The 27,076-nt window shown below is 47.5% G+C and overlaps 1 protein-coding gene across 3 annotated transcripts in view; it reads right to left on the minus strand.

Annotated features, from left to right (window-relative positions):
* LOC113568279 (dolichyl-diphosphooligosaccharide--protein glycosyltransferase subunit STT3B-like) overlaps positions 1–27,076 on the minus strand; it is a 101,419-nt gene that overhangs the window by 46,825 nt on the left and 27,518 nt on the right. Inside the window, exons 2-4 of one of the 3 annotated variants that reach the window (XM_081711791.1) lie at positions 23,268–24,101; positions 11,147–11,255; positions 193–480 (exon numbers count right to left, since the gene is read on the minus strand). In XM_081711791.1, coding sequence (XP_081567917.1) covers positions 193–465 — 273 coding nt within the window. In that variant the 5' untranslated portion in view covers positions 466–480; positions 11,147–11,255; positions 23,268–24,101. Of the gene's footprint in view, positions 1–192; positions 481–11,146; positions 11,256–18,366; positions 18,386–23,267; positions 24,102–27,076 lie in introns of those variants that run through there. The other 2 variants (XM_035523304.2, XM_035523303.2) reach the window with 2 other exon arrangements.

Below are 27,076 nucleotides of genomic sequence, written 5' to 3' on the forward strand. Positions count from 1 at the left end.
TGTTATTCTTTTATGTCTGTACTGTGTTATTCTGTTGTGTCTGTACTGTATGTGATTCTGTTGTGTCTGTACTGTATGTGATTCTGTTGTGTCTGTACTGTATGTTATTCTGTTATGTCTGTACTGTGTGTTATTCTGTTATGTCTGTACTGTGTGTTATTCTGTTGTGTCTGTACTGTTTGTGGCTCTTACCCAAAGGTAGTATGTGAACTGCAGGGCAAAAATGGCGATGCCCTCGTTGTCAAAGGAGCCAGCGACAGAGCGCGAGATGTATCCGGGCACGATGGCGATAAAGCAGGCAGCGAGCAGGCCAGCTCCCTGACTCCACAGTGCCCTCGTCAGGAGGAAGGTGGAAATGGCAGTCAGGCCACTGAACACAGGTGCCAGGAACACACACACGTCACGGATGTGTACAGTGATGTGGAGGAGGTTCAGGATGTAGTGGATAACACCTGCTGTGAGCATCAGACCTGGGTACACCTGTAACGCGCGCACACACACACACACACACACACACACACACACTTGCCATCAGTATTACTCCTGCTTACACACACACACACAAATACACACACCTGCCTGCCATTATCAGTCAGAGACATAAGTAAAACACATGCACACACACACACACACACACACAACTTGCCATCAGCATTACTCCTGCTTACACACACACACATACACACACTTGCCTGCCATCATCAGACCAGAGACATAAGTAAAACACACACACACTCCACAAACACTGAGCCAACTCCATCAACATTAAGACCATATGATATTTCAGCAAACACACACACACAGATCTACAGGTTGGAGAGTAAATCAGTGTTTAAATACAGTGTCTTTGAACTGAATAAATAAGAGGTAAAGAAAACATCATTGAGATGTTGTGAGGTGAGACCCACAAGAAAGTGAGTGAAAATCTTTAGCCACTTCCAACAGTAATTCATGCACTAAATATACTCCATACCACACACACTGTCATACACACATCACACACCCTGGACACTGTATAATACACACTAAAGCAGTAGACAAGGTAAGTTTATTTGTGCACCACTTTTCATACACAGCAGAGATTCAGTATCTAACTGATCTAATAACACAGCAACCTTGAGTAGGCTCTGTCCAACTGCACAGTGTGAGCTACTGTACATGGCTGGGTAACAGAGAACAGATTGACTATGTGTCATACAAGGTGAGGGTGTGAGTCTGGGGTGTGTTGGGTGAGATTGTCCATGTGAGTGTGCGGTATGTTGGGTGAGACTACAGGAACTCCACAGCCCTCAACAAGTCTGGATGCCCTCTACAGTACAGCTGTAGGTCATTACTGAGGTTCATTACCCTCCTCAGATAGTACAGAAGTGCTTTCATTACACACGCACATGTGTTCTGTTCAGTCCCAGAGAGGTCCTGTGTGGTGCACTCTGCTGCCCCACTACAGTGGCTCCAGTGTTGATAACGGGACTGTAAACTCCTTCCAGCTTCCTGGAGTCCATTACTCACTCCCGGGTGACACTGAATTAGGTCTCGTTGACATTGAATAAGAGGTTATTTACCTGGCACCAGTAAGTAAGGGAACTGATCTCCTCTCCGTAGTGCTCTGTGTTCACCACTGTCTGTGATTTCAGCTCAGATGAAGGCAAAAAGGCACAGAGATTCTTAACACCCCTACAACTCTACACCTCACTACTACAACTCTAAACCCCACTACTACAACTCTACACATCACTACTGCATCTCACTACATCACTACTGCAACTCTACACATCACTACTACAACTCTAATCCCCACAACTACAACTCTACACATCACTACTACAACTCTAAACCCCACTACTGCAACTATACACATCACTACGACACCTCACTAGTACAACTCAATACATCACTACTATAACTCTACACATGACTACAACTCTAAACTCCACTACTGCAACTCTACACATCACTACTACACCTCAACACCCCACTACTACAACTCTACACATCACTACTACACCTCACTACAACTCTAAACCCCACTACTACAACTCTACACCTCACTACTACACCTCAGTACATCACTACTACAACGCTACAACTCTAAACCCATGTACTGCAACTCTACACATCACAACTCTACACATCACTACTACACCAACACCCCACTACAACTCTACACCTCACTACTACAACTCTAAACCCCACTACTACAACTCTAAACATCACTACTACACCTCACTACTACAACTCTAAACATCACTACTACACCTCACTACTACAACTCAATACATCACTACTGCAACTCTACACATCACCATAACTCTACACATCAACACATCACCATAACTCTACACATCACTGCTACAACTCTACACATCACTACTACACCTCAACACCCCACTACTACAACACTACTATAACCTCTCTGACTCCCTGCACAGCAAGAGGGATATTTCATTCGGCTGCTGTGTGTGTATTTTCCTCTGTTCATGCACGTGTGTGCTAGAAGGTGCAGATACTCTGAGTTTGCTTTTGAATAAAAAAGATTCTTTGGAGAGTTTGAGGGATTAAAAATCAAGACCACTGAACTAGGGTTAATCCCTGTTAATCCCTGTGAGGAAGCTCTGGGAAGGTGCGAACACTCTTAGTGAGGTCGAGACATGCACTGTTCTAAAGGTTACAGGATTTGTTAGCAAGACTCACAGGAAAGGTAGAAGGAAGTGCGGAGCACAGGTTTGTCAGGCCTGAACCGCCAAAGGTCAACATAATGCTACTGCAACACACCACTGTGGCAGTTGCTGTTGAGCCAGACCATCGCTGACTGCCCGACGCAGACATGGTCAAACACCGAGAATTAATCCACTACTGTGGTTAATGACCACGCCCTCACTAATCCAGGAGCAAAACCACAATTAACAATGAGTACTGCCACAGCTACTGAGTAAAACCACAATTAACAATGAGTACTGCCACAACTACTGAGTACAAGCACAATAATCAATGAGTAACGCCTCAATTACTGAGCAAAACCACAATTAAAGGCCCTACACAGTATTTTCTTCCTTACTCATAATGTTTTAGTAGCAGAAGTATGTGATCATCTTCATATATGTGATTATCTTATCTTCATATATGTGATAGTTACATATATGAACAATCTTCATATGTGTGTTCATCTTCATATATATATGTTCATCTTGATATGTGATCATCTTCATATATGTGCTCACCTTCATATACACTGCAGATCAACATTAGAGAACAGCACACAATTTCCTAAATGTCAAGGTCACTGTGTAGTCCAATACCAGAGTTGGTAGCAGAGGAAGTTCACGCGTTTGTTTTCATTTAACACTGTATTCTATAATGTAGAATATTAGAATTAGAATATAACAAAATGGGATTAACAGTTTGTTAATTTTATGTAATTTAACTCAGCTACAAATGTATTTTATAACACAATATGATACAATACACCGACATTTTTTTACAATACATTGACGACTATAAGGTAGCTAGCCCTAGCTAACGTTAGCTAACACTATCTTACAGTAGCAAACGTTAGCTAACACTATCTTACAGTAGCTAACGTTAGCTAACACTATCTTACAGTAGCTAACGTTAGCTAACACTATCTTACACTAGCAAACGTTAGCTAACACTCTTACAGTAGCTAACGTTAGCTAACACTCTTACAGTAGCTAACGTTAGCTAACACTATCTTACAGTAGCTAACGTTAGCTAACACTATCTTACAGTAGCTAACGTTAGCTAACACTATCTTACAGTAGCAAACGTTAGCTAACACTATCTTACAGTAGCAAACGTTAGCTAACACTCTTACAGTAGCTAACGTTAGCTAACACTCTTACAGTAGCTAACGTTAGCTAACACTATCTTACACTAGCTAACGTTAGCTAACACTATCTTACAGTAGCTAACGTTAGCTAACACTATCTTACAGTAGCTAACGTTAGCTAACACTATCTTACAGTAGCAAACGTTAGCTAACACTATCTTACAGTAGCAAACGTTAGCTAACACTATCTTACAGTAGCTAACGTTAGCTAACACTATCTTACAGTAGCTAACGTTAGCTAACCCTATCTTACAGTAGCTAACGTTAGCTAACCCTATCTTACAGTAGCTAACGTTAGCTAACACTATCTTACACTAGCAAACGTTAGCTAACACTATCTTACACTAGCAAACGTTAGCTAACACTATCTTACAGTAGCTAACGTTAGCTAACACTATCTTACAGTAGCTAACGTTAGCTAATAGGTTTTATGTAAATCTGATCAACATGTATGAAATGCACAGATAATGCTACTCTACATATGTTCTTAAAATATGAACTGAGGAGTCCTGTAATTTAACCAGAGAATTTGAGTTCCTCCATTTAAACACAACACAGATTGGCTGTTGACAGAGACGCCTAACAGCCTTTTACCACTAACTGGGTCGTTCTGTGCCATACTGACTAATTGGAAAATGAGTCTCCCAGAAAGGAGCTACACAAAATTGGAGTTATAGTTTATGTAAAAAGACTGGAACTTTAAAATTAAAGACAAGTTTTCTGCTGAGCAAATCACTGAATTAAACATGAACAGGATGAGAAACTACATGTTTGAATGTGTGAATGAATTAATGAAATGAAGGTAGGTTCCACTGTGTGGTCCCATGGCACAGCGTGAGATATGGAGGAGCTGACTGCATATCTGCTCTCAGAAATAGGAATCCAACCCAAACACAAATGAATGGAGGACCCATGGGGTTTCAAATTCACTTATATAATAACTCCTTAATTAGAAACCACTCGAATGTGAAAGCCTAATTTCTAATTTAAGCACCATAATAAAAGGCCCAGTGTAACCAATTTGCTTAAAACCCCATGAAATATTATGTATACACAATCCTTTATTTACCCCCAAAACAACTGAGAAGTACTTCACACAGAATGCTGTGCGGACTATACTGAACTAACACATGGACTATACTGGACTAACACATGGACTATACTGGACTAACACATGGACTATACTGGACTATACTGGACTAACACATGGACCATGGGCACCCCACTTAGTAAGTAAGAATGTTAATGGGGAAGCAGTAATTGGTTAATGGAGAGTAACTGGTTAATTGCTTATTGCTATCAGAAACACCTTAACAAGCAAGTCTTTCCAGACCTAAAAAGCCTTTTAGTGTGATTTTGAACCTTTTTGAAAACAAACATTTCCATTTTCGAAAACAAAAATTTTTCATTCTTTACAGGAACTTCAGAACGATGAGACTTCAGAACATTAGGATTAGTAATATAAACACATGAAGGGTTAGGATTAGTAATCTAAACACATGAAGCATAAGAATTAGTAATCTAAACACATGAAGGGTTAGTAATCTAAACATGAAGGGTTAGGGTTAGTAATCTAAATATATGAAGGGTTAAGATTAGTAATCTAAACATATGAAGGGTTAGGATTATTAATATAAACACATGAAGAGTTAGGATTAGTAATCCAGCCACGTTCTTGTTATAGGTCAATATTATAAACACATGAAGAATTGTGATGAGTACACTAAAATCTAAAATAGACTGCAGTAGTATATAACTAACATTTTTTTGTTTTCCTGGAAAGATTCGTATTCTATATCATATAGTGAGCAGGCTTTGTGTGTATCACTGTAACACACACACACACACACTTCCATTTACAACATTTGACATATGCTCTTTTCCAGTTTAATTGCATCACACTTTTCAAACACAATAGAAATTCACAGTGCTTTACCCCGACACAGTACAATCAAATAATTACATCACGAATTACATCACAAGGTCCATCACCTCAGGAAGGTTTTTGTAAAATAAAAAAAAGAGATTAATAGTTATAAAATGTGATTTACACAGAAAGGAGTGAAAAATAATGGAATATGTCTACATAACGTTTACATCATATACCGAGAACAATAGCAGGTCATGCAAGACTCCACCTAGATTTTGTGCAGTTTTGCACAGCATGCTTGTGAATACTTGTACTGAGGTTTTGCCTAATTTGTTAGGTTATTTGTGTTGAATAGGCACATGTGCAGGAGATCCCGCCCACGAGCCGCGCTGAGAGATGGGTCACAACCAACTCATCAGTGCGGGATTGGCTGTCATCAGCGTAACTGGTATTAAATCTCCACAATGCCTGAGTAAAGCAAAAAAGAGAAACGGTCCGAGCAATGAGCGCTGTGGGCCGCACCACGGAGCTGTTTGGCCGGCTCTGTTTAAATGTAAATAACCGAAGCAGCAGCTGTCCTTCTTACTCCGAGTCGACGGGTGGAATATGTGCACCGCTGACCCGCATTGTCCTGAGGCCACACATTAAGGCAGGTATCACATCTAATCAGGCCCTCCAGAAGACACTGGGTGATTGGAGGATGAGAGAGGAGAAAGGAAATGAAGAATGAAAGGAGAGAGAGAGGAGAAAGGGAGAGCACAATGAAGGAGAGAGGGATGAGGGACAGAGGGAGAGAAAGACAGAGAGGTTGAGGAACAGATGAGAGGCGTGTGGGAAAGGCAACCGCAGACAGCAGAGAGTGATACGGCAAAGACAAAGAGAGACGTCTCTGGTCCATCCTACGGATGAGCCAGAGGGGGGTGCAGGGAGAGGAGAGGAAAAATAGGGATGGAGAGAGGGAGGGAAACAGCAAGAGAAAGACAGAAGAGAGAGAGAGAGAGAGAGAGGACAGAACGAAGCGGCAGAGTGAGAGAGCGAGGGTCTCCTGGGAAGATCTCGCAGAGGCGCGGTGAGAAACAGCTGCGAGACAGGTGAGTTTATCACAGATTACTGCAGACAGCCACAGGACCTCCTGCTCCGTCACACACGCTCATCAGACCTCAGCGGAGCCACAGCTGGGTGAGCCAGTGCCAGCTCTCCACGGAAGCTCACACACACACTCTCTCACACACACACACTCTTACACACACACACACACACTCTCTCTCACACACACACACACACACACACACTCACACACACTCTTACACACACACACACACACTCTTACACACACACACACTCTCTCTCACACACACACACACACTCTTACACACACACACACACTCTTACACACACACACACTCTCTCACACACACACACACACTCACACACACACTCTTACACACACACACACTCTTACACACACACACACTCTTACACACACACACACACACACTCTCTCTCACACACACACACACACACACACACACTTACACACACACACACACACTCTCTCTCACACACACACACACACACTCTCACACACACACTCACACACACACACACACACACTCACACACACACACACTCACACACACACTCACACACACACACACACTCTTACACACACACACACACTCTTACACACACACACACACACACACACTCTCTCTCACACACACACACACTCTTACACACACACACACTCTTACACACACACACACACACACACACTCTCTCTCACACACACACACACACACTCACACACACACACACACACACTCTCACACTCTCTCTCACACACTCTCTCTCTCACACACACACACACACACACACACACACACAAACACACTCTCTCTCACACACACACACACACACACACACACACACACACACACACACACACACACTGCTCGATCAGCCCCCATTCTATATCACACACACACCGACTGTGTTACGTGCAGGTATGAAGGTCAGAACCTGAGAACAAATGCATAATAACAAGAAATCATAGTTATTAAAATATTAATCTCTTTTTTGAGGCTTTTTGTAGTAGGAAGACGTATTGCACTGCTCTAAGATACTGGATCCTTTCTGTTCTATGTGATCAGAGTTGATGGCTTCTTTTGTCTAGTTGTAACAGGTTTTCAGTGGTCTCTTTCTTAAATGACCCGTTTTAAATAAGGGGCTGGTCTGGTCTGAACTGTTTGTGTGTGTATAAAACCAGATGAATCAGTATGCTGTATTCATAATGAGGAACAGATTGTTGAGTGCATTTATAGACTTACAGTAGGGATTGCACATTTAAAATCTCCATCTATCATCTGCCCTCTGGTCACCATACAAATAAGTTCACCCAATGTATGTGTGTGTGTGTGTGTGTGTGTGTGTGTGTGTGTGTGTGTGTATATATATATATATGACGGAAGGAAGAGCTAGCAAAGATGTGGAACACAGCATGGACTAACACAACCTGACCTGCCCCTGCTTGGACTAACGCAGCCTGGATTAACGCAGGCACTGCTAACTTACACACAAACACACACACTAGTCATATAAACGACTTCAAAATCACACACTTTTTCAGTCATCATGCAGTCATCCGTATGTTTGACTGCAGATGTGTCCGCGGTGTTGGTGTGAACGCAGATGTGTCCGCGGTGTTGGTGTGAACGCAGATGTGTCCGCGGTGTTGGTGTGAACGCAGATGTGTCCGCGGTGTTGGTGTGAACGCAGATGTGTTTGCGGTGTTGGTGTGAACGCAGATGTGTTTGCGGTGTTGGTGTGAACGCAGATGTGTTTGCGGTGTTGGTGTGAACACAGATGTGTCTGCGGTGTTGGTGTGAACACAGATGTGTCTGCGGTGTTGGTGTGAACACAGATGTGTCTGCGGTGTTGGTGTGAACACAGATGTGTCTGCGGTGTTGGTGTGAACACAGATGTGTCTGCGGTGTTGGTGTGAACACAGATGTGTCTGTGGTGTTGGTGTGAACACAGAGGTGTCTGTGGTTAGTGTTAATGTTAGTGTGCAGACTGTTCACTTCCTGCCTACGGCCCTGCGGGTGTGAGCGTCAGCGTGACTCACCTGGCAGTGCGCCAGTCAAGCAGCTTTATTTCTGTGCGTATTTTATTTATTTTTTAACCAATACATGAGTGTGACAGTAAGGTGTCAACATGACAGCAACAGCACATTTCATCCATCTCAACTAATGCTGACGTGTACTGTATGAAGCGTACCGTATGACACGCATGGCATGACATGCGGTGTATGACACGTGCACTGTGTTTGGAAGCATGTTAATTCTGCAGATGGTGAATTCCATGAACGCTAACAGAGCTGCAGCAGTTAGTGCAGGACTGCTGTGTCCAGCCTCCAAGAGAACAGGCCTGCATGTGGCGGTCTGCAGCACACACACACACACCCCTACACACACACACACACACACACACACACCCCTACACACACACACACACACACAATCAGCCCACTGCCCAGGGGAGGGGTGGGTGTCCTTCGTGCTGTCCTCAGAATAGAGACGGAGGGGAAACAGAAAGACAAAGACACAGAAAGAGAGGGAGAGAGGGAGAGGGAGAGGGAGAGAGGGAGAGAGAGGGGGGGGAGGGAGGGGGATGGAGGAGGGGAGAGAAAGATAAGTAGTCTTTGCTTTGGGCACAGTGGGAGGGTGGAAGGTTTAAAAGAAGAGTCTCAAACAAAGAACTGAAAATAGGAGAAAGGAGGAGAGGAAGAGTAAAAGCAAAGAAGCCAAGAGGAGGAGGAGGAGGAGGAGGAGGAGGAGGAGGAGGAGGAGGAGGAGGAAAAGACAGAGCTGATTTTGGATTGTGTTCCAGTCAACAGGGCTGCAGGGTCTTCATTTCATATGACAGGTGAGTGTGACGTAATGACAGGTGAGTGTGACATAATGGCAGGTGAGTGTGACGTAATGACAGGTGAGTGTGACATAATGACAGGTGAGTGTGACGTAATGACAGGTGAGTGTGACGTAATGACAGGTGAGTGTGACGTAATGACATTACACAGACTGCATCTTAATTAACCCACACAACAAAGCATGTGTGTGTGTTACTGATGGATCAAATCTCACCTGTGCAAGGTGCCAATCAAGAGCCTGAGTGTTTGGACGCCAGTTACACCTAAGGTAAGCCCAAGGGCAAGCTCTCTCTCCCGCTCGCTCGCTCTCTCTCTCTCTCGCCCTCTCTCTCTCTCTCTGAGTGGCTTTTTCAGTCTTCAGGTGTCCATATAATTGAGTGATTAATAGCACAAAGTGTCTGTAAGAGTTGAATAAACCCCACAGGGTAGCAGTCTGAAACTGTGTAGTGGCTCCTGAGTTTCGGTGTGTGTGCTGCCTACAGACACACTACCATAACCAGAGAGCCCTATAAAGATAGAAAGATCTCCCTGGCAACAGGAGATGTCTATACTGATTAAACTGTAAAGTGGAGGTCCAATGAAAACATAAAAACTCCTCTCTAGAGGGACAGGAAAGAAGGTGAAATGATTTTTCCAGATAGGGGAGAGGGTGGAGTAATGATCACACATAGGGGAGAGGGTGGAGTAATGATCACACATAGGGGAGAGGGTGGGGTAATGATCACACAGGGGAGAGGGTGGGGTAATGATTACACATAGGGGAGAGGGTGGGGTAATGATTACACATAGGGGAGAGGGTGGAGTAATGATTACACATAGGGGAGAGGGTGGAGTAATGATCACACATAGGGGAGAGGGTGGGGTAATGATCACACAGGGGAGAGGGTGGGGTAATGATTACACATAGGGGAGAGGGTGGGGTAATGATTACACATAGGGGAGAGGGTGGGGTAATGATCACACATAGGGGAGAGGGTGGGGTAATGATTACACATAGGGGAGAGGGTGGGGTAATGATTACACATAGGGGAGAGGGTGGAGTAATGATCACACATAGGGGAGAGGGTGGAGTAATGATCACACATAGGGGAGAGGGTGGAGTAATGATCACACATAGGGGAGAGGGTGGAGTAATGATTACACAGGGGAGAGGGTGGGGTAATGATTACACATAGGGGAGAGGGTGGGGTAATGATCACACATAGGGGAGAGGGTGGAGTAATGATCACACATAGGGGAGAGGGTGGAGTAATGATTACACAGGGGAGAGGGTGGGGTAATGATTACACATAGGGGAGAGGGTGGAGTAATCATCACACATAGGGGAGAGGGTGGGGTAATGATCACACATAGGGGAGAGGGTGGAGTAATAATCACACATAGGGGAGAGGGTGGAGTAATGATCACACATAGGGGAGAGGGTGGAGTAATGATCACACATAGGGGAGAGGGTGAAGTAATGATCACACATAGGGGAGAGGGTGGAGGTCATACTCACCGTGCCCCCAACGATCCGGCCCAGTGGATACCAGGCGCGCTCGTCGAACCAGTTGAGGAACTCATAGAAGCCATTGGTGGTGAGGTGGTGTGTTGACCTGTAGTTAAACCTGCAACAGAAGACATGGACACTTCAACTTTAAAGCCTTTTATTTAGCCGTCACATACGGGGGTTTCTAAAGCACAGGAGGAACGCAGACACAAAGGCTCGGACAGTACGCGGCGTTCCACACGCCCGCGACCCTGACTGACAGCCGGCTCCCAGCTTCTTCAAACCGTCGGTAACTGGGGAGCTCGTCTTTCACACACGGCTGCACCGAGGGTTTGAAAGAGCTCACGGTGTTTGTGCTTCGCTCCGACTCCAACCTGGAAGATTTACAATCGGACGGTTCTGCCCCGCCGCTCTGCTGGGCCTGAGATACATGTAGCCCCTCAGGTGTGAGCAGCACGCCTCAGAGACGAGAGGACACGCTAAACGGAGGCACGCTCCCGCTGAACTGGGAGATAACGCCATTAGCAGAGAGAGAGAGAGACAGAGGAAGAGGCCGTGTCAGCAAAAGGCAAATGTCATGTAAATCAGGACGGGACCAAGCCCGCTCTGATCCAACCGTCTGTCACATGCAAAGCCAGAATGCCCCAGCTGCTGAATATGCAAATGAAGCGACCCAGTCCCCCTCAGCATAATTAGTACCGCATTTTACCTAATCACCATAATCTGGACGGCCATCCCACGTGTCTCGCGTGAGCCTGTGTGCTGAACACTTCCTCCCTCTGGTGAGGCGGGAGAGAGAGAGCTGTCTAAATCAGTTAGACTGACCCGCATCCTCACCACAGAACACCGTACATGTTCAGTCACGTTCCCTACACCACTCAGCCTCAACAATATCTGTTCACTGTGTGTGTGTCTGTCAGCCTGGCCGTCTGACAGGATGTCTCCCAATCTGTGTTTGTGTACGCAGGGACACAGGACTGAAAGCTGATGTTTGTATGACAGTTTTATTCCTAAACAGACTTTCATAACAACTAATGCTGACAGGGAAAAACTGTGCATTAGATTTATATGATTTGCTGTTTTTATTGGATTATTATTTCATATATTTGGTATTACATTGTTTGCATGGTTTTATGAACTCTGTTTTGGCTGTATGTTATACTCTGACTTTGTAAGGGAGAACCTTGTGCTAAGATTAGTTGCGTAACTCTCACCAGGGGTATAGGAAAGCACGTGACATGAGCATGACCAGCTCATGGTGGGCACTTCTTAGCCTACAGCGTTACTTTTAGGTAGCGAGGAATAATACACGATTGAGAAGTGACGTTCTATTTGGGGAAGGGTCTGTGTAAGGGTCTGTCTGGAGAAATGCCAGCATTTGAGAGGGGGGGGGGGACTCTTTGTGGAGTTGAATGAGATCGGAGTTTATTTTTATCCATCTGTGTGTCTGTCTATCAGTACGTCTGTAGGTGTGTCGATCTGTCAGTATGTGTGTCTCCCAGTCCACGTGACAGGCACGTGATCAGTTGAGTGTCCAGTAGAGCTCCTCTCTCCCAGCATGCCCTGTGGCCACCTGCCCTCTGGGTTTCCAGCTCACACTTGCTAGACCACATTTATGAACTTAGGAAACTAAAACAGAGCAGAGACGCAGGACCCACGACATTGAACCCAGAGTGCTGAAACGGTACTGAGACTGTGTACTGAAACAGTGTACTGAGCAACTGTTCTGAGACTGTGTGCTGATCAGCTGTGTGTTGAGGAGGTGTGTGGAATTCTACAGCACATCTTTATCCTGAGCTGTAGCCTGAAGAGTCCCCGTTATGTGGGTAATGTGTGATGTAGTCCCCCTTACCAAGAAAAGGCAACAGGTAGCACTAAATGACTATCGACTTGTTCCTCTGACAACCCATTTAAAAGAGTGATGCAGGCACCATTGGTCAGCCCAGCTCCTGACCCTCCACAGGGTGCATACCAGGACGGCATCAGAGTAATGATGCAACACCCATTAGACACACATTTATTTAACTGACACTTTTATCCAAAGCAACTTACAATTATGATAACTTGTGGGTGTCAAGGGTCTTGTTCAGGGGTCCAACAGTGGGAACCTGGCTGTGGTGGGACTTGAACTAGCAACCTCCTGATTACCAGTTCAGTACTTTAAGCACCACGCCACCACCGGTTAGGAAAGTGCAGGCCTGCGTCTCAGATACAGTGGCGTGTAGTGTTAGGTCCATTTTTTTCATCCAGTTACCCCCGAATTCAGCTATAACAGAGTCGTTTCGTCTGCAGACGTTCACAGCCGTTGGGGGCGTGTACCAGGAATGGACGGGATAACGACTACAGAGAGGGTTTTGTTAACTGGCGTAAGATGAACCATCCGCATCTTAACATCAGTAAGACTGGGTAGATGGTGGACCTTGGGAAATGCAGACCTGCCCTGTCACCAGTCAGTGAAGAGGATGTGGAGAGGATCAGTACTTACAAATACCTAGGTGTGTGTTGGAGGTAACCCATGAGGAACCAGACAACAGGTGGAATCAGGTGGTGGATTATGGGGAATGTAAACCGTGGGTGTCATGGCAGGCGTGACACTCTGATATTGGCCTTCTGCTATGGAGTGCCAGACCCACCCCAAACAGTCTGATCAAACCAATGGGGAAGCTGGCGAGCCTCCCTCTCTGGAGGTTGGACAGAGCTCTCCACACGCGATTGGCCGTGCTGGACAGAATCTTCTGTCCGTGCAAGCTACACCCAATAAACAGCGGAGCCACTCAGTGACAGACTGACATCATGTGTCATACGTCTCCCCTCTTACCTTCTGTATTTAGGCTCTATTGGGCGTCTCTTCGCTTCTCACAAGACAATAAGTTGGTTACTGTTCTGTCATTACACAATGCACAATGGACTACTGTCTGTGAAACTTTCACTGCACACTGTAGACTGAATATTGCAGCTCTTCCTGGTTACATAATCTCTCTCTACTCTTAGGTTTGACTACTTTATGCAAAATGTCCTACCACTGTTACACTGCAATTACTTTCAATCAATAGTTCCTTTCTGTCCGTCCGCCCGCCCTGTGCATCCAGTTCACACCTGTAACACCACACCAGCGACGTTAAACAACTCACGCTGGCTCGGACAGTGCTCACTAATCATTTCAAAGTTTCATCACGAACCAGACAAATATTAGTTAAGCTCCAAGCTAACTTTGGTCTGTGCTCTTCAGCGGTTCCAGGGCTTAGCTGAGGATCCTAAGTCATCAAAGCACTTACAGAAGACGTAGCTTTCCCTCACTCCCATGGTCAAGCCCACAGGTGTGCAGCGTACACACTGAGGGTACATCAGTGCACTAGTCAGGGTGCATCAGTCCACTAGTCAGGGTGCATCAGTCCACTAGTCAGGGTGCATTAGTCCTCTTGAACTGTACTCCATGTAGGCACTAGGTGAAATTATTACATTGTGTGTATGTGTGTGTGTGTCTATGTGCATATATGAGTGGGTATATGGTTGTGTGCTTTGTGTGTGTGTGTGTGTGTATGCAAGTGTATGTGTGTGGTTATATGGTTTGTGTGTGTGAGAGTGGGTATATGGTTTGTGTGTGTGTGTGTGTGGTATATGGTTTGTGTGTGTGTGTGTGTGTGTGTGTGTGTGTGTGTGTGTGTGTGTGTGTGTGTGTGTGTGTGTGTGTGAGGGTATATGGTTTGTGTGTGTATGTGTTAGGGTATATGTTTTGTGTGTATGTAAGTGGGTATATGGTTTGTGTGTGTGTGTGTGTGTGTGTGTGTGCAGTCAAGGGCACAGTATGAGCCGGAGCAAGATGACGTCAAACAAACAAACTGTATTTTCCTGAATGTGTGTGTGCATGTGTACAGATGTGTATCTCCACACACCCCTGCAGAACACACACACACACCCCACCCACAAATCCAGAACCCAGAGCAAGCCAATTAGAGAAGACAAGGGTGCTCCAACTTCAGAGGATCCTGTGGGTATTTAGTATCACACACCCGTCAGCCAATCAGCACTCACGCTTCAGACCAACACCTGACCAGATCACACAGGCCATAATGGCACAGCAGGGAGCCGCATGCACCCACCCACCCACACACACACAGAGTGCGTGTGCGTGTGTGTGTGTGTGTAAGTGCACGATAATGACAACAGCTCAGATTTGCTGTAATGCTTCACAGGGTCACCAGTGAGCTGTTGAGCTCCTGGCACCAGTGCAGACAGTAACAGAGACCCAAACAGGTCACGGCAGTGTGATCTGACAGTCCCAGCTTCTGCAACTAAACCCCAGAGATGCCTCGGAGCCAGAAAAAGAGAGGGAGAGAGAGAGAGAGGAGAGAGAGAGAGAGGAGAGAGGAGAGAGAATGAGACTCAGGGACAGAAACAGACGGAATAACTGTGACAGAGTTAGAGAATGAGAAAGGGAAAATGACTGAAAGAGAGAAAGCAAGAGTGACAGAGTGGTAGTGTGATTGAGAGAGAGAGAGAGAGAGGGAGAGAGAGAGAGATAAAGAGGAAGAGAGTGAATCCCTTATCTGTCTCTCTGTGGAAGTGCCGGGGGGGGGGTGAGGTCATCCCTGTTTGAGCACAGGAGTCAAAACCAAACTCACAAAGGACATGATAACTCTGTTAGATCCGACTCCATCACCCGCCGTCCTGTTAACTAGCAGGAACTCTCCCTCACATCCGCTAAGCACCCGCACATTAAGGGTAGCAGAGATTCAAGCAGAATCATTATTCGTTTTAAATGAGCCGTCAAATTCATAACTGCTCTGAAATGAGCCAAATCTCACATTTGGATTAAAATTAAGAATGAAATGGTAAATATAGTCCAGATTCCTCTGTACAGTCTCCCTCCTCCCAGACCTGCACTGGAGTGAAGACGTACAGTCTCTGTGATCAAAGGAGGAGCTTCCAGGCCCAGGGAGTGCACACACACACACACACACACACACACACACACGCACCCACACTCACACACACACGCACCCACGCACTCTCACACACACACATACATACACTCTCATGCACGCACACTCACGCACGCACACACGCACCCACACTCACACACGCACGCATACATACTCACACACACACGCACTCTCACACTCACACACGCACGCATACACACTCACACTCTCACACTCACACACGCACGCATACACACACACACGCACGCACGTGCATGCACAGACGCACACTCACGCACGCACACACACGCCTGCACACACACACACGCACTTGCACACTCACACGCACACACACACTCACACGCACACACACACTCACACACACACACACACACACACGCACCCACACTCACACACACACGCACCCACGCACTCTCACACACACACATACATACACTCTCATGCACGCACACTCACGCACGCACGCACGCACCCACACTCACACACGCACGCATACATACTCACACACACACGCACTCTCACACTCACACACGCACGCATACACACTCACACTCTCACACACGCACGCATACACACACACACACGCACGCACGCACGTGCATGCACAGACGCACACTCACGCACGCACACACGCGCGTACACACGCGCGTGCACACACGCCTGCACACACACACACGCACTTGCACACTCACACGCACTTGCACACTCACACGCACACACACACTCACACGCACACACACACTCACACGCACACACACACACTCACACGCACACACACGCACATGGTATTATTTTTTCAGTTTCACACATGGCAGGGGTTAGTTTCCTAGTGTTTCCCACAGTTCAAGCAAATATTCACACAGACAGCATCCTCGTGCCTCCAGGAGTGAGATGACTGAGATTAGACGCGTTTAGAACCAATAAAAATCGAATGTATTTTATTTCGGTTTAAATTTTGATGGAGCCGTACAGGAGCGTGTTAGAGCTACTGTAACCCGATGTTGGGATGTTGGCTGCATTTTACTCTGTTCATTCAGCTTCATGCTTTTTATTCTGGAATATTTTAAACATTTGGATTCCAGTGTGTTGGGCTGTGTGTGTGCGTTGAATACTCCAGTGTGTTTTGGGTTGGGTGTGTGTTGAATGTGCCATGCTGTGCTTATGACATCACCTTCCCTCGCTAATCCAGCACAGACCAGTAACAGGGAGTCCAGTAACCAGCCCAAGTTCTTAGTCAGCACAGTCACATAGTCATGCCTCCAGCACAGTGAATCCCAGCACAGTCGACCCCCCCTTTTAAAGACTGGTTTAGATTATAAATTTATATATTTAGCACCAACCTCCATAACAAAGGAAGAAGGATTTAAACAGATCTATTTAATGCAGGAAAAGGTTTTACACTCACACTCTCACACACACATCACCTTTCCTCCTGTTTCTCCTAAAATGTCCATACATTATACTCCACACATGCTGAACCTTACTGTGAGGTGGTGGGGGCAATTTTTAAGAATCTTTAAAAATGCAAACAAACCCCCCACCGTCTGAAGAGCCCCCCTGGCCCCGGCCAGTGCCAATCCAATCCTTTTAAGACCATTTTAGAAGGCAACTGTATGGGAGGAAAATGTCAGTGTTACACCTGAAAGCACGGAGCACTCAGTGTCTAAACACACACACACACACACACACACAGGAAAACCTGTTTGGTCTGAGCTGAGTGAGAGAGAGAGAGAGAGTAGAGTGAAATAGAGAAAGTGAAGTAGAGAGAGGAAGAGAGAGAGAGAGAGAAGGAGAAGGGGAGAGAGAAAGAGAGGGAGAGGGGGAGAGACAGAGAGAGAGAGAGAGAGAGAGAGATACATCAGAAACATATTCAAAGTGTGGTTATGTGACCTTAGTGTAATCCGTCAGACCAGAATTCTTTCATTCATTCATTCATTCATCACACTTCACTGCACACACATTAATGTTCCTAAGCACAAATGAAAGCTACACACACACACACACACACACACACTGATTTGCCCGGTTTGTGCTTGGCTGAAAGACAGCAGAAAGCTGTTTACAGTTCACCATGTGGCTTATTAAAATCATAAACCAGCAGGAATCCAGACACACACACACACACACGCACACACACGCACACACAGAAACAAAACAAACACAGCTCCAATTAAGCATATCATCCACACAATCTCATTAAATCCAACAACACAGCTTTATTAACCAAAACATTTATGAAAATAAACTGGAGAAAAGAAACGTGAGCAGCCAATGTGACAGACACACCGTTTGCGTTTAGCGTCGTCTGAATCCACTGCTAGATGTTACGTCGTTAATTTAAAACACGCTAGATGTCAGGAAGCTGCTATCACTAGAACAGCTGAAAGAGAAGACCAGTGAAGCTTGCATGATACAAGACAAAGACGCAACTGAGAGAGAGAGAGAGGGGGGGGGGGGAGAGGGAGGAGGGAGAGAGGGAGGGGAGAGAGAGAGAGAGGGGAGAGAGAGGGAGGGGAGAGAGAGAGAGAGAGAGAGAGAGAGAGGGAGGGAGGGGAGAGAGAGAGGGAGGGGAGAGAGAGGGAGGGGAGAGAGAGGGGGAGAGAGAGGGGGAGAGAGGGAGGGGAGAGAGAGGGAGGGAGAGAGAGAGAGAGGGAGGGGAGAGAGAGAGAGAGAGAGAGAGAGAGGGAGGGGAGAGAGAGAGGGAGGGAGGGAGAGAGAGAGAGAGAGAGAGAGGGAGGGAGAGAGAGGGGGAGAGAGAGAGGGGGAGAGAGAGAGGGAGGGGAGAGAGAGAGAGGGAGGGAGAGAGAGGGGGAGAGAGAGAGGGAGGGGAGAGAGAGGGAGGGAGGGAGGGAGAGAGAGAGAGGGAGGGAGGGAGGGAGGGAGAGAAGGAGCATGGCAGACAGATAGATGGACAGACAGTGCGAAAGTATGAATGACTGTGGTGCTGATGTCGAGTGTGTGGGCGTGACCTGGACCGACACCCGCGAGGGAGCTGAGCAGCTGGTCATGTGTGTCTCCGACTGAAGGTCATCTACACCTGGCTTGGACCGCCTCTGCTGCTCGGAGACAGACGCTGCCTCCATGGAAACAGGAAGGACCACACAGCCGCACCCAGTCCCTAAACGTCCCAGTACACCAGTGTGGACACTACTAGGACAAAGAAGGCGGGGTTTGGCTCGGCACTCCGTGATACCCGGATATCCTGGGACCTTGGACCCGGGTTTCACAGTCACCAGCAGCAGTGAGAACAGGGGACTGAAGCATCTGGCCCAGTGAAGCCCAGACTCTCCACAGCAGAACATAGAGGAACTGTCATGGCTGACACACTAACCTGCTAACGGGTGTGGCTGGAACAGAGCTGACCATCTGCTGCCTTTATTCTCACCAGTAGAACACAGAGAGGCGGTCCTTCAGGCCCATGTGGAGCGGAGGTGGGGCATGTAGGAGGTGGGGGTTTATAGGAGGTGGGGCATGTAGGAGGTGTGGGGCGTGTAGGAGGTGCGGGGCGTGTAGGAGGTGCGGGGCATGTAGGAGGCGGGGCGTGTAGGAGGCGGGGTGTGTAGGAGGCGGGGCTGAGACACCTTTCACGCAGTTTCCCTGCTTCTTTGCTTTCTCTAACCAGCTTAATAAACCACAGCAGCCACATCACTGACCACGTGAGATGATACAAAAAACTGGTCATCCAATCAAAAAACAAACTAGCGCCATGGAGACGTCAGTACGAAACACAGGCCCTGAACGCAACGACTACAAACCTGCAACCAGACCCTTAATCCTCAATACTGTCGCCTTCCAAGACATTAATTTTACTGCTGTTTGAAAAACACTCATATCTCATTACCACCCAGAGGCTCACAACTGAAAACACGTTAAAATAAAGACTGTGATTGGGCTGGAGTGTACACTTACCTGGCTGTTCCTGCAATTATCAGCCAGTCACGGGACAGCAGCACAATGCATAATATCATGCAGATACAGGCGAAGAGGCTCCGTGACTGCGTCATCAGTATAGGTCAAAGTTCAGAATAGGTCATAGGTCAGAATGACAGGCTGGTTTGAGCGTGCGACGGTCTCTGGAGTTCACCCAAACTAAACTCCCAGTGAGCGGGAGGAATGTCTAGTTGATGGGAAAGGTCAGAGAGGAACACCCAGATGGGTTCAAGCTTATGGGATCACCACGGAAACTCTAACAACCTCTTTGTGAGCAGGGTGAGCAGAAGAACAACTCAGAATGTTCACCCTGCCAAACCTCGAGGTGGATGGGCTACAACTGCAGAGGACCATGGGGAGCTCCATGCCTGGTGGAATATGGGGAGCTCCACACCTGGAGGAACACGGGGAGCTCCACACCTGGAGGAGCTCCACACCTGGAGGAACACAGGGAGCTCCACACCTGGAGGAGCTCCACACCTGGAGGAACACAGGGAGCTCCACACCTGGAGGAGCTCCACACCTGACTCTTAGGCTTCACTGGGCACAGATTAAAATGGGCAGCTGAAGACAAAAGCACTTCAGTGTGGTCTGAGGAATGTTTCTGCAGTGGGCAGACAACGGTAGGAAAGGCTGGAAGCAATGGGCCCTGTGAGCACTGTTCAGGCTGGTGGTAATGGTGATGATGGTGTTGATGGTGGTGGTGTTGATGGTGGTGATGGTGGTGATGATGGTGATGGTGGTGTTGGTAGTTGTAGTGCTGCTGGTGTTGGTGGTGGTGTTGGTATTGGTGGTGTTGGCGTTGGTGGTGGTGTGATGGTGTTGGTGGTGTTGGCAGTGATAGTGTTGGTGGTGATGGTGTTGGTGGTGTTGGCGTTGGTGTGATGGTGTAATGGTGTTGGTCATGTTGGCAGTTTCAAACAGGTCCCATCAGTGCAGGACCATAGCAGGTATAGTTCCACAGGATAGGAGCTTCACGCCATGACACATGGCTGAACTATCACAGCCATTACGTGACGTAACCGTGACAACGTGGAACACGACCTCAATGTGAGGTTGCTCGGAGAAGCAGGAGGGTGTGTTAGTGATGACACGGCGTTCCCAATCCGGCAATCAGGTTGTGGCTTCAGCACTGCTGATCTAACCACACCCCCGGACACACTTCATTAGCATATTCTAATCAGCCAAGTTTGTGTAGATTATTGTACAATAAAGTGTTTCTTGGGGGGGGGAACACACACATGAAAAATAAATGACCGTGGAAACACACACAAAAAATAAATGTCCGAAAAAGAGTCAAAAAGATTTTAACTACAATACTGCACAGGTCAGTGAAAAAACCCTATAAAAATAGCACTAAGGGTGTGTGTGTGTGTGTGTGAGTGTGTGTTTTGGTGGGTGGAATCACTACACATTCCATTTACAATACATTACTGTACAGAACCTCTTCTGGGTTTACAATGGGCCTAATTTATCATAGTGCTTCTTGCATACATGCATACGCACGCACACGCACACGCATGTGCCAGTGAGCAATGAAAGGAATAGCTCAGACTAGTGTGTCTTTCTCCTGCACTGTCTGCAGGTGTGTCAGGCTTCATGGGGCTCCTTTCTTATGGGGCCGTGATACAATGGCAACCAGACAGATGCAAATGAATCAATGATAATAAAATGACATGAGTCATCTCTCCCTCTCTCTCTCTCCACCTCCACCACGACAACGGAGATAGTACCATTAGTACCTGGAGAAACATCTCCCTACACACACAACCCACTCCATAATTACCCTTCTGAAGACCACTACACACACACACACACGCGCGCACACACACACACACACACACACACACACACACACACACACACACACACCTGGACTCCACAACTATAATCTGCACAGTCCGATGCATCAGTAATGCCTATAACACATAAACCTTCAAAAGGAACCCTTCTTCAGAAGCCTGTCGTGTCCCAGGGGAAGGGTATTAGTGCCACACACCTGGTTGAGTGGCTCAGGCAGCAGACGCAATCCTGCTAGTATTAAACACTCCCAGCGTTCACTGGTGGAGTTTCAGTGGAGACAGGACGGAGACAGGACCGTGGACAGGACCGTAGACCGGACAGAGACAGGGCCGTAGACAGGGCCGTATACAGGACAGAGACAGGGCCGTGGACAGGACTATGGAGGGCTCAATCCTGAAAGAGGGGTGCCTGTCCCACTGCTGCTCCGCTGCTCCTCTCTCCCCTCCCCTCTCCTCCCCTCTCTCTCTCTCCCTCTCTCTCCACTCATGGTTCAGACGTTACCCTTGACACCTCCAGCTGGTGGTGCCCGTTGGTGTGAGTGTGTGCCGTGTCTCTGGTATCTGACACTGAGTTGAAGTGTTTGCCCTCGTCATAGTGAGTTCACACTCATCACCACAGGCTAGTGGCTAATCCACACACACACACACACACACACACACACACACACACACACTGCATGCACATGACAGAGCACTCTCGACACACCTGGACATCCACACACTCCGCTCTCGCTCTCTTAACAGAAACATCCTGTCCCAGTCCCACCCCCAGCTCACAGTACTCATCACACACCTCAGCTGAGAGTAAACGCGTTTCTGTAATTAATAACGCTTCAGAAGACCACTGGCAGTGTGAGGCACTCAGTGAGCGCTTTTGTAAGCGTGTCGGTCTCGCCCGGCGGCTGAAGCACCACGGATCGATTACACAGGAAAACAAACGTAGGCATCTCGTTGATCAGACTGTCACTGCAGCCAATGATGGTGTCCCGCACAAGATATTGAGGAGGCCAAAAGAACTGGAGAATAACAGACGTGTTTATGCTTCAAGCAGTTTGTCTGAACAGCCTCTGATCTGTTAGGATAAGTGCCACGGCATCAGGGGAAAGGGACACCACCAGTGAGCAGTGACCAGTGAGCAATGAACAATGAGCAATGACCAAAGAACAATGAGCAGTGACTAGTTACCAGTGACCAGAGACCAATGAACAATGACCAGTGACCAGTTAACAGTGATAAGTGACCAATGAACAATGACCAGTTACCAGTGAGCAGTGAACAATGACCAGTTACCAGTGAGCAGTGAACAATGACCAGTGACGTGTGAAGCGGTTGAGCCCACATGTGTTCTACAGGCATTCTTTGGGTGTTCTACAAGGGTTCTACAGGGGTTCTCACTGCAGTGTGTTCATTTCCTGCCTCTGTCACAGCTCTAAGTAGCACCTCCTTAACAAGCACCTTCACGTCTGCTGTAAAGGTCCAGACGTCTCCAGCACATCTGGTACAGCGTGGCCAGCAGCTAAGCATCTGTCCAGACCGCCTGCACGGGACTCGTTCGCTTTGTTTGTGTGTGGTGTTTTGCTCCGAACTCTCGACACAAAGAAGGGGAGGAAAGAAGATTCTTTGAGGAGGCGGAGAAGGAGCGGATAGAGAGAACGGACAATCAGGGACGTGTGAGGGGGCGGGGCAACCGCAAGGGAGCAGGGGTCATTACAGCAAGAGGGGGATTGTGGAAAAGCAGGAATTAAACCAGCACATATGGCAGTGTGATAAACAAACTACAACTAATGGAGCAGAACAAAGTTGCTTTAGGGTGTGTGTGTGCGTGTGCGTGTGTGTGTGTGTGTGTGTGTGATTGTGTGTGTGTGCGTGAGTGAGTGTGTGATTGTGTGTGTGTGCGTGAGTGAGTGTGTGTGTGAGCGTGTGCGTGCGTGCATGTGCGCGTGCGTGTGTGTGTGTGTGTGTGTGTGTGTGTGTGTGTGTGTGTGTGTGAGTAAGAGAGAATGAGAAAGCATGAGGGAAGTACAGAGGGACAGAGAGAGGGAACTTCAGAAGAACCAAACACTGCTGGATGTGTCCAGGTTCTGTGTCCCCTGCGTCTCGGTCTTCTCCTGCGTCTCGGCCCGTTTGGCCCACAGCAGGCGACAGTCTGTCCCCTGCAGGACCAACGCTTTCGCTGTCAGGATCACCCCAGCACCGTGGGAAGTGTAAGGTGTTGGAACCTTTGAACCGGTTCTGATCCAAGCAGGTCGAGTCCGTTTGCGCGGTTTCCTCACAACGCCTGACATATTACTGCAATAAAAATGGAAATATGAGCTTGAAGTTTATAGAGAGGAGAAGAGTCTGGACCCGCCCTTTTAAAAGCAGTCTTTAAACCCTACTGCACTGGCCACAACAATTGTGCCATTTTTAGTGTGTGTGTGTGTGTGTCAGGGGGTAGGGGGGTGCACACGTTTGAACTTTACTGGAAATCATTTTCAAGGTGTTTCAAGGACAACAGTTTTATAGTGAACGACAGTGACATGAGAACAAGCTCTAAAACACACACACACACACACACACACACACAGTGTACCCATAAAAGTTATAACATGTGAACTTTAAAAGTGGCAGTATCAGTCTACACCATGATCGGCCAAGATCCACCAAGACCATACAAACACCACCCTACAGCAGAGCCCAGACAAACATACACCACCCAACAGCGGAGCCCTAACACCACCCTACAGCAGAGCCCAGACCAGACAAACACCACCCGACAGCAGAGCTCAGACAAACACCACCCTACAGGAGAGCTCTGACAAACACCACCCTACAGCAGAGCCCAGACCTGACAAACACCACCCGACAGCAGAGCTCAGACAAACACCACCCTACAGCAGAGCCCAGACAAACACCACCCTACAGCAGAGCCCAAACAAACCACCCTACAGCAGACCCCAGAAAAATACCCTACAGTACAACCCAGACAAACACCACCCTACAGCAGAGTCCAGACAAACACCACCCTACAGCAGAGTCCAGACAAACACCACCCTACAGCAGAGTCCAGACAAACACTACCCTACAGCACAGCCCAGACACCACCCTACAAAATAGTCAAGATATAAAGCGTCAGCCTTATTTTACTGTAGGTCAAGTGATGAGATCAGAGAAACTAACACCCCCCCCCCCCACACACACACACAAACAACACACACACACCTCTGCAAACAAGACACTGAAGGAAAGTCCAAGTCTAGCAATGTCAGCTGCTTCTCTCTGTTCTCTCTGTCTGAACTCTCCTTCTCTCTGTCGAGTGGGTGTTGGAGTGCGAGTGTGTTCAGACTGCGCGAGTGCTTTTTCTAATTTCTTTCAGTACAGTGTGGTGCCTTTGTATCTTTTTAGGAGGTGACACTCTCTCGGGTAATTTGGGTGGATTAGTGCAGCTTTGCCTGCTGTTTTCTTGGGGTGCGCAGCGGTAGCCTGTGAGATAGTGACTTATTGAACCTTTAATGTGGCGTGATCACAGGCACAAAGGGTGTTTGTGTGTGTGTTTCTGCGGTGAGGCTGTGGGCCACGTGGGGACGAATACTCCCATTATTCTGTTTCCTAACAGCGGCCATGACACCGCTATGACTGATCACCGCCTTCCGCTCAGTACCGTCGTGCAGGTTACACTACAGGACAGAGAAAGCCTCCCTTCGGCTGTGCGTCCCCACGGCTGAAATGTGTCTCGCTCTTCTGGAGACATTATTTAAATGAACTCACCGTGGTATTAAAAGGATAAGATGGACACAGTGGTGGAAAGGGAGGTGCTATGGACCGTGTGTGACTAAGCGCTCAGCGATGAGATCCACACGTCTGGCCAGGAGTGTGCGTTATGCTCAAGGCTTGACTGTGGGTGATGGTTGGTCCTTTCTGCTGACCTCAGTGAGTATGGGGGACAGCCACTGCAGTTAACAGACACTAGACTGGCAGTAAGTGAGAACGCTGAACTGACATGTAGAGCCCGACGTCACGCACCATTAACAAAGATGTCAGGACTGCACAGTTTAATAGCCCTGAACACATTTAGACAACAGCATGATGTGGAAGCCGTGGGGACAGGGGACATGTTTTTCACTGCCACATGGAGGCTCACAGGACACATTCCTTGGCCTGTCAGCGTTTGTCTTTAATGGCTTCAGCACGGCAACCACAAAACTGTACACTCAGCCAAGCAAATATGCCAACATGGGTAAGGAGAGTGGGCTCTAGTGAAGGGCTCTAGTGAAGGGCTCTAGTGAAGGGCTCTAGTGAAGGGCTCTAGTGAAGAGCTCTAGTGAAGGGCTCTAGTGAAGGGCTCTAGTGAAGGGCTCTAGTGAAGGGCTCTAGTGAAGGGCTCTAGTGAAGGGCTCTAGTGAAGAGCTACGACTCCATATGATTCTGAAGTCAGACTGACGTGTGTGCACACTCACACACACACACACACTCACTCACACACTCGCACACACACACACTCGCACACACACACACACTCGCACGCACACTCACACACAAGGCCACGTGGAGATAATTATCACTGCACAGTGTCTCAAAGGATGAAGCTGAGGGGTTTCACAAGGAATTATTACTACCTACATATGACTGCAGTGCCTTCATATACACACACATCTAAGAGAGGGAGGGAGAGACGTTTTTGTAAATATTCCAGATGCAAACATAAAAATGCAAAACAGGGCGCTGTTCCACTCTCAATCCACACCACACCACCACCTCTCCACCCTCACACCACCTGTCTCTCCACCTCTCTATCCTCACTCTACCACACCACACCACCCTCACACCACCTGTCTCTCCACCTCTCTACCCTCAATCTACCACACCACACCACCCTCACACCACCTGTCTCTCCACCTCTCTACCCTCACTCTACCACACCACACCACCACCTCTCCACCCTCACATGACCCAGACAAGAGCAAGACAGCAAGCGTCATCAGAGTGAACCAAATAGCACAAATAAAAACATAAACATTGAGCTGTCATTGATTGTCATTGTCATTGATCTGGAATGGTGAAAAGTCAGACATGGGTGAGACTAGTCTGGCTATAGAGACCGGCTATAGAAACCAGTCTGGCAATAGAGACCAGCTATAGAGACCAGTCTGGCTATAGAAACCAGCAGACAAGAAATATTCTTCATTTATTCTTCTATTTCTTCCCATTGCAACACGGCAATGTTTAATGTGCCACTTAACAGCTTTCTGTTTCACCGACTCTACAATATTCAGTTTACGATTTTA

The sequence above is a fragment of the Electrophorus electricus genome, chromosome 4 (assembly GCF_041902795.1).
Source record: "Electrophorus electricus isolate QZ-2024a chromosome 4, ASM4190279v1, whole genome shotgun sequence".
Taxonomy (NCBI): Eukaryota; Metazoa; Chordata; class Actinopteri; order Gymnotiformes; family Gymnotidae; genus Electrophorus; species Electrophorus electricus.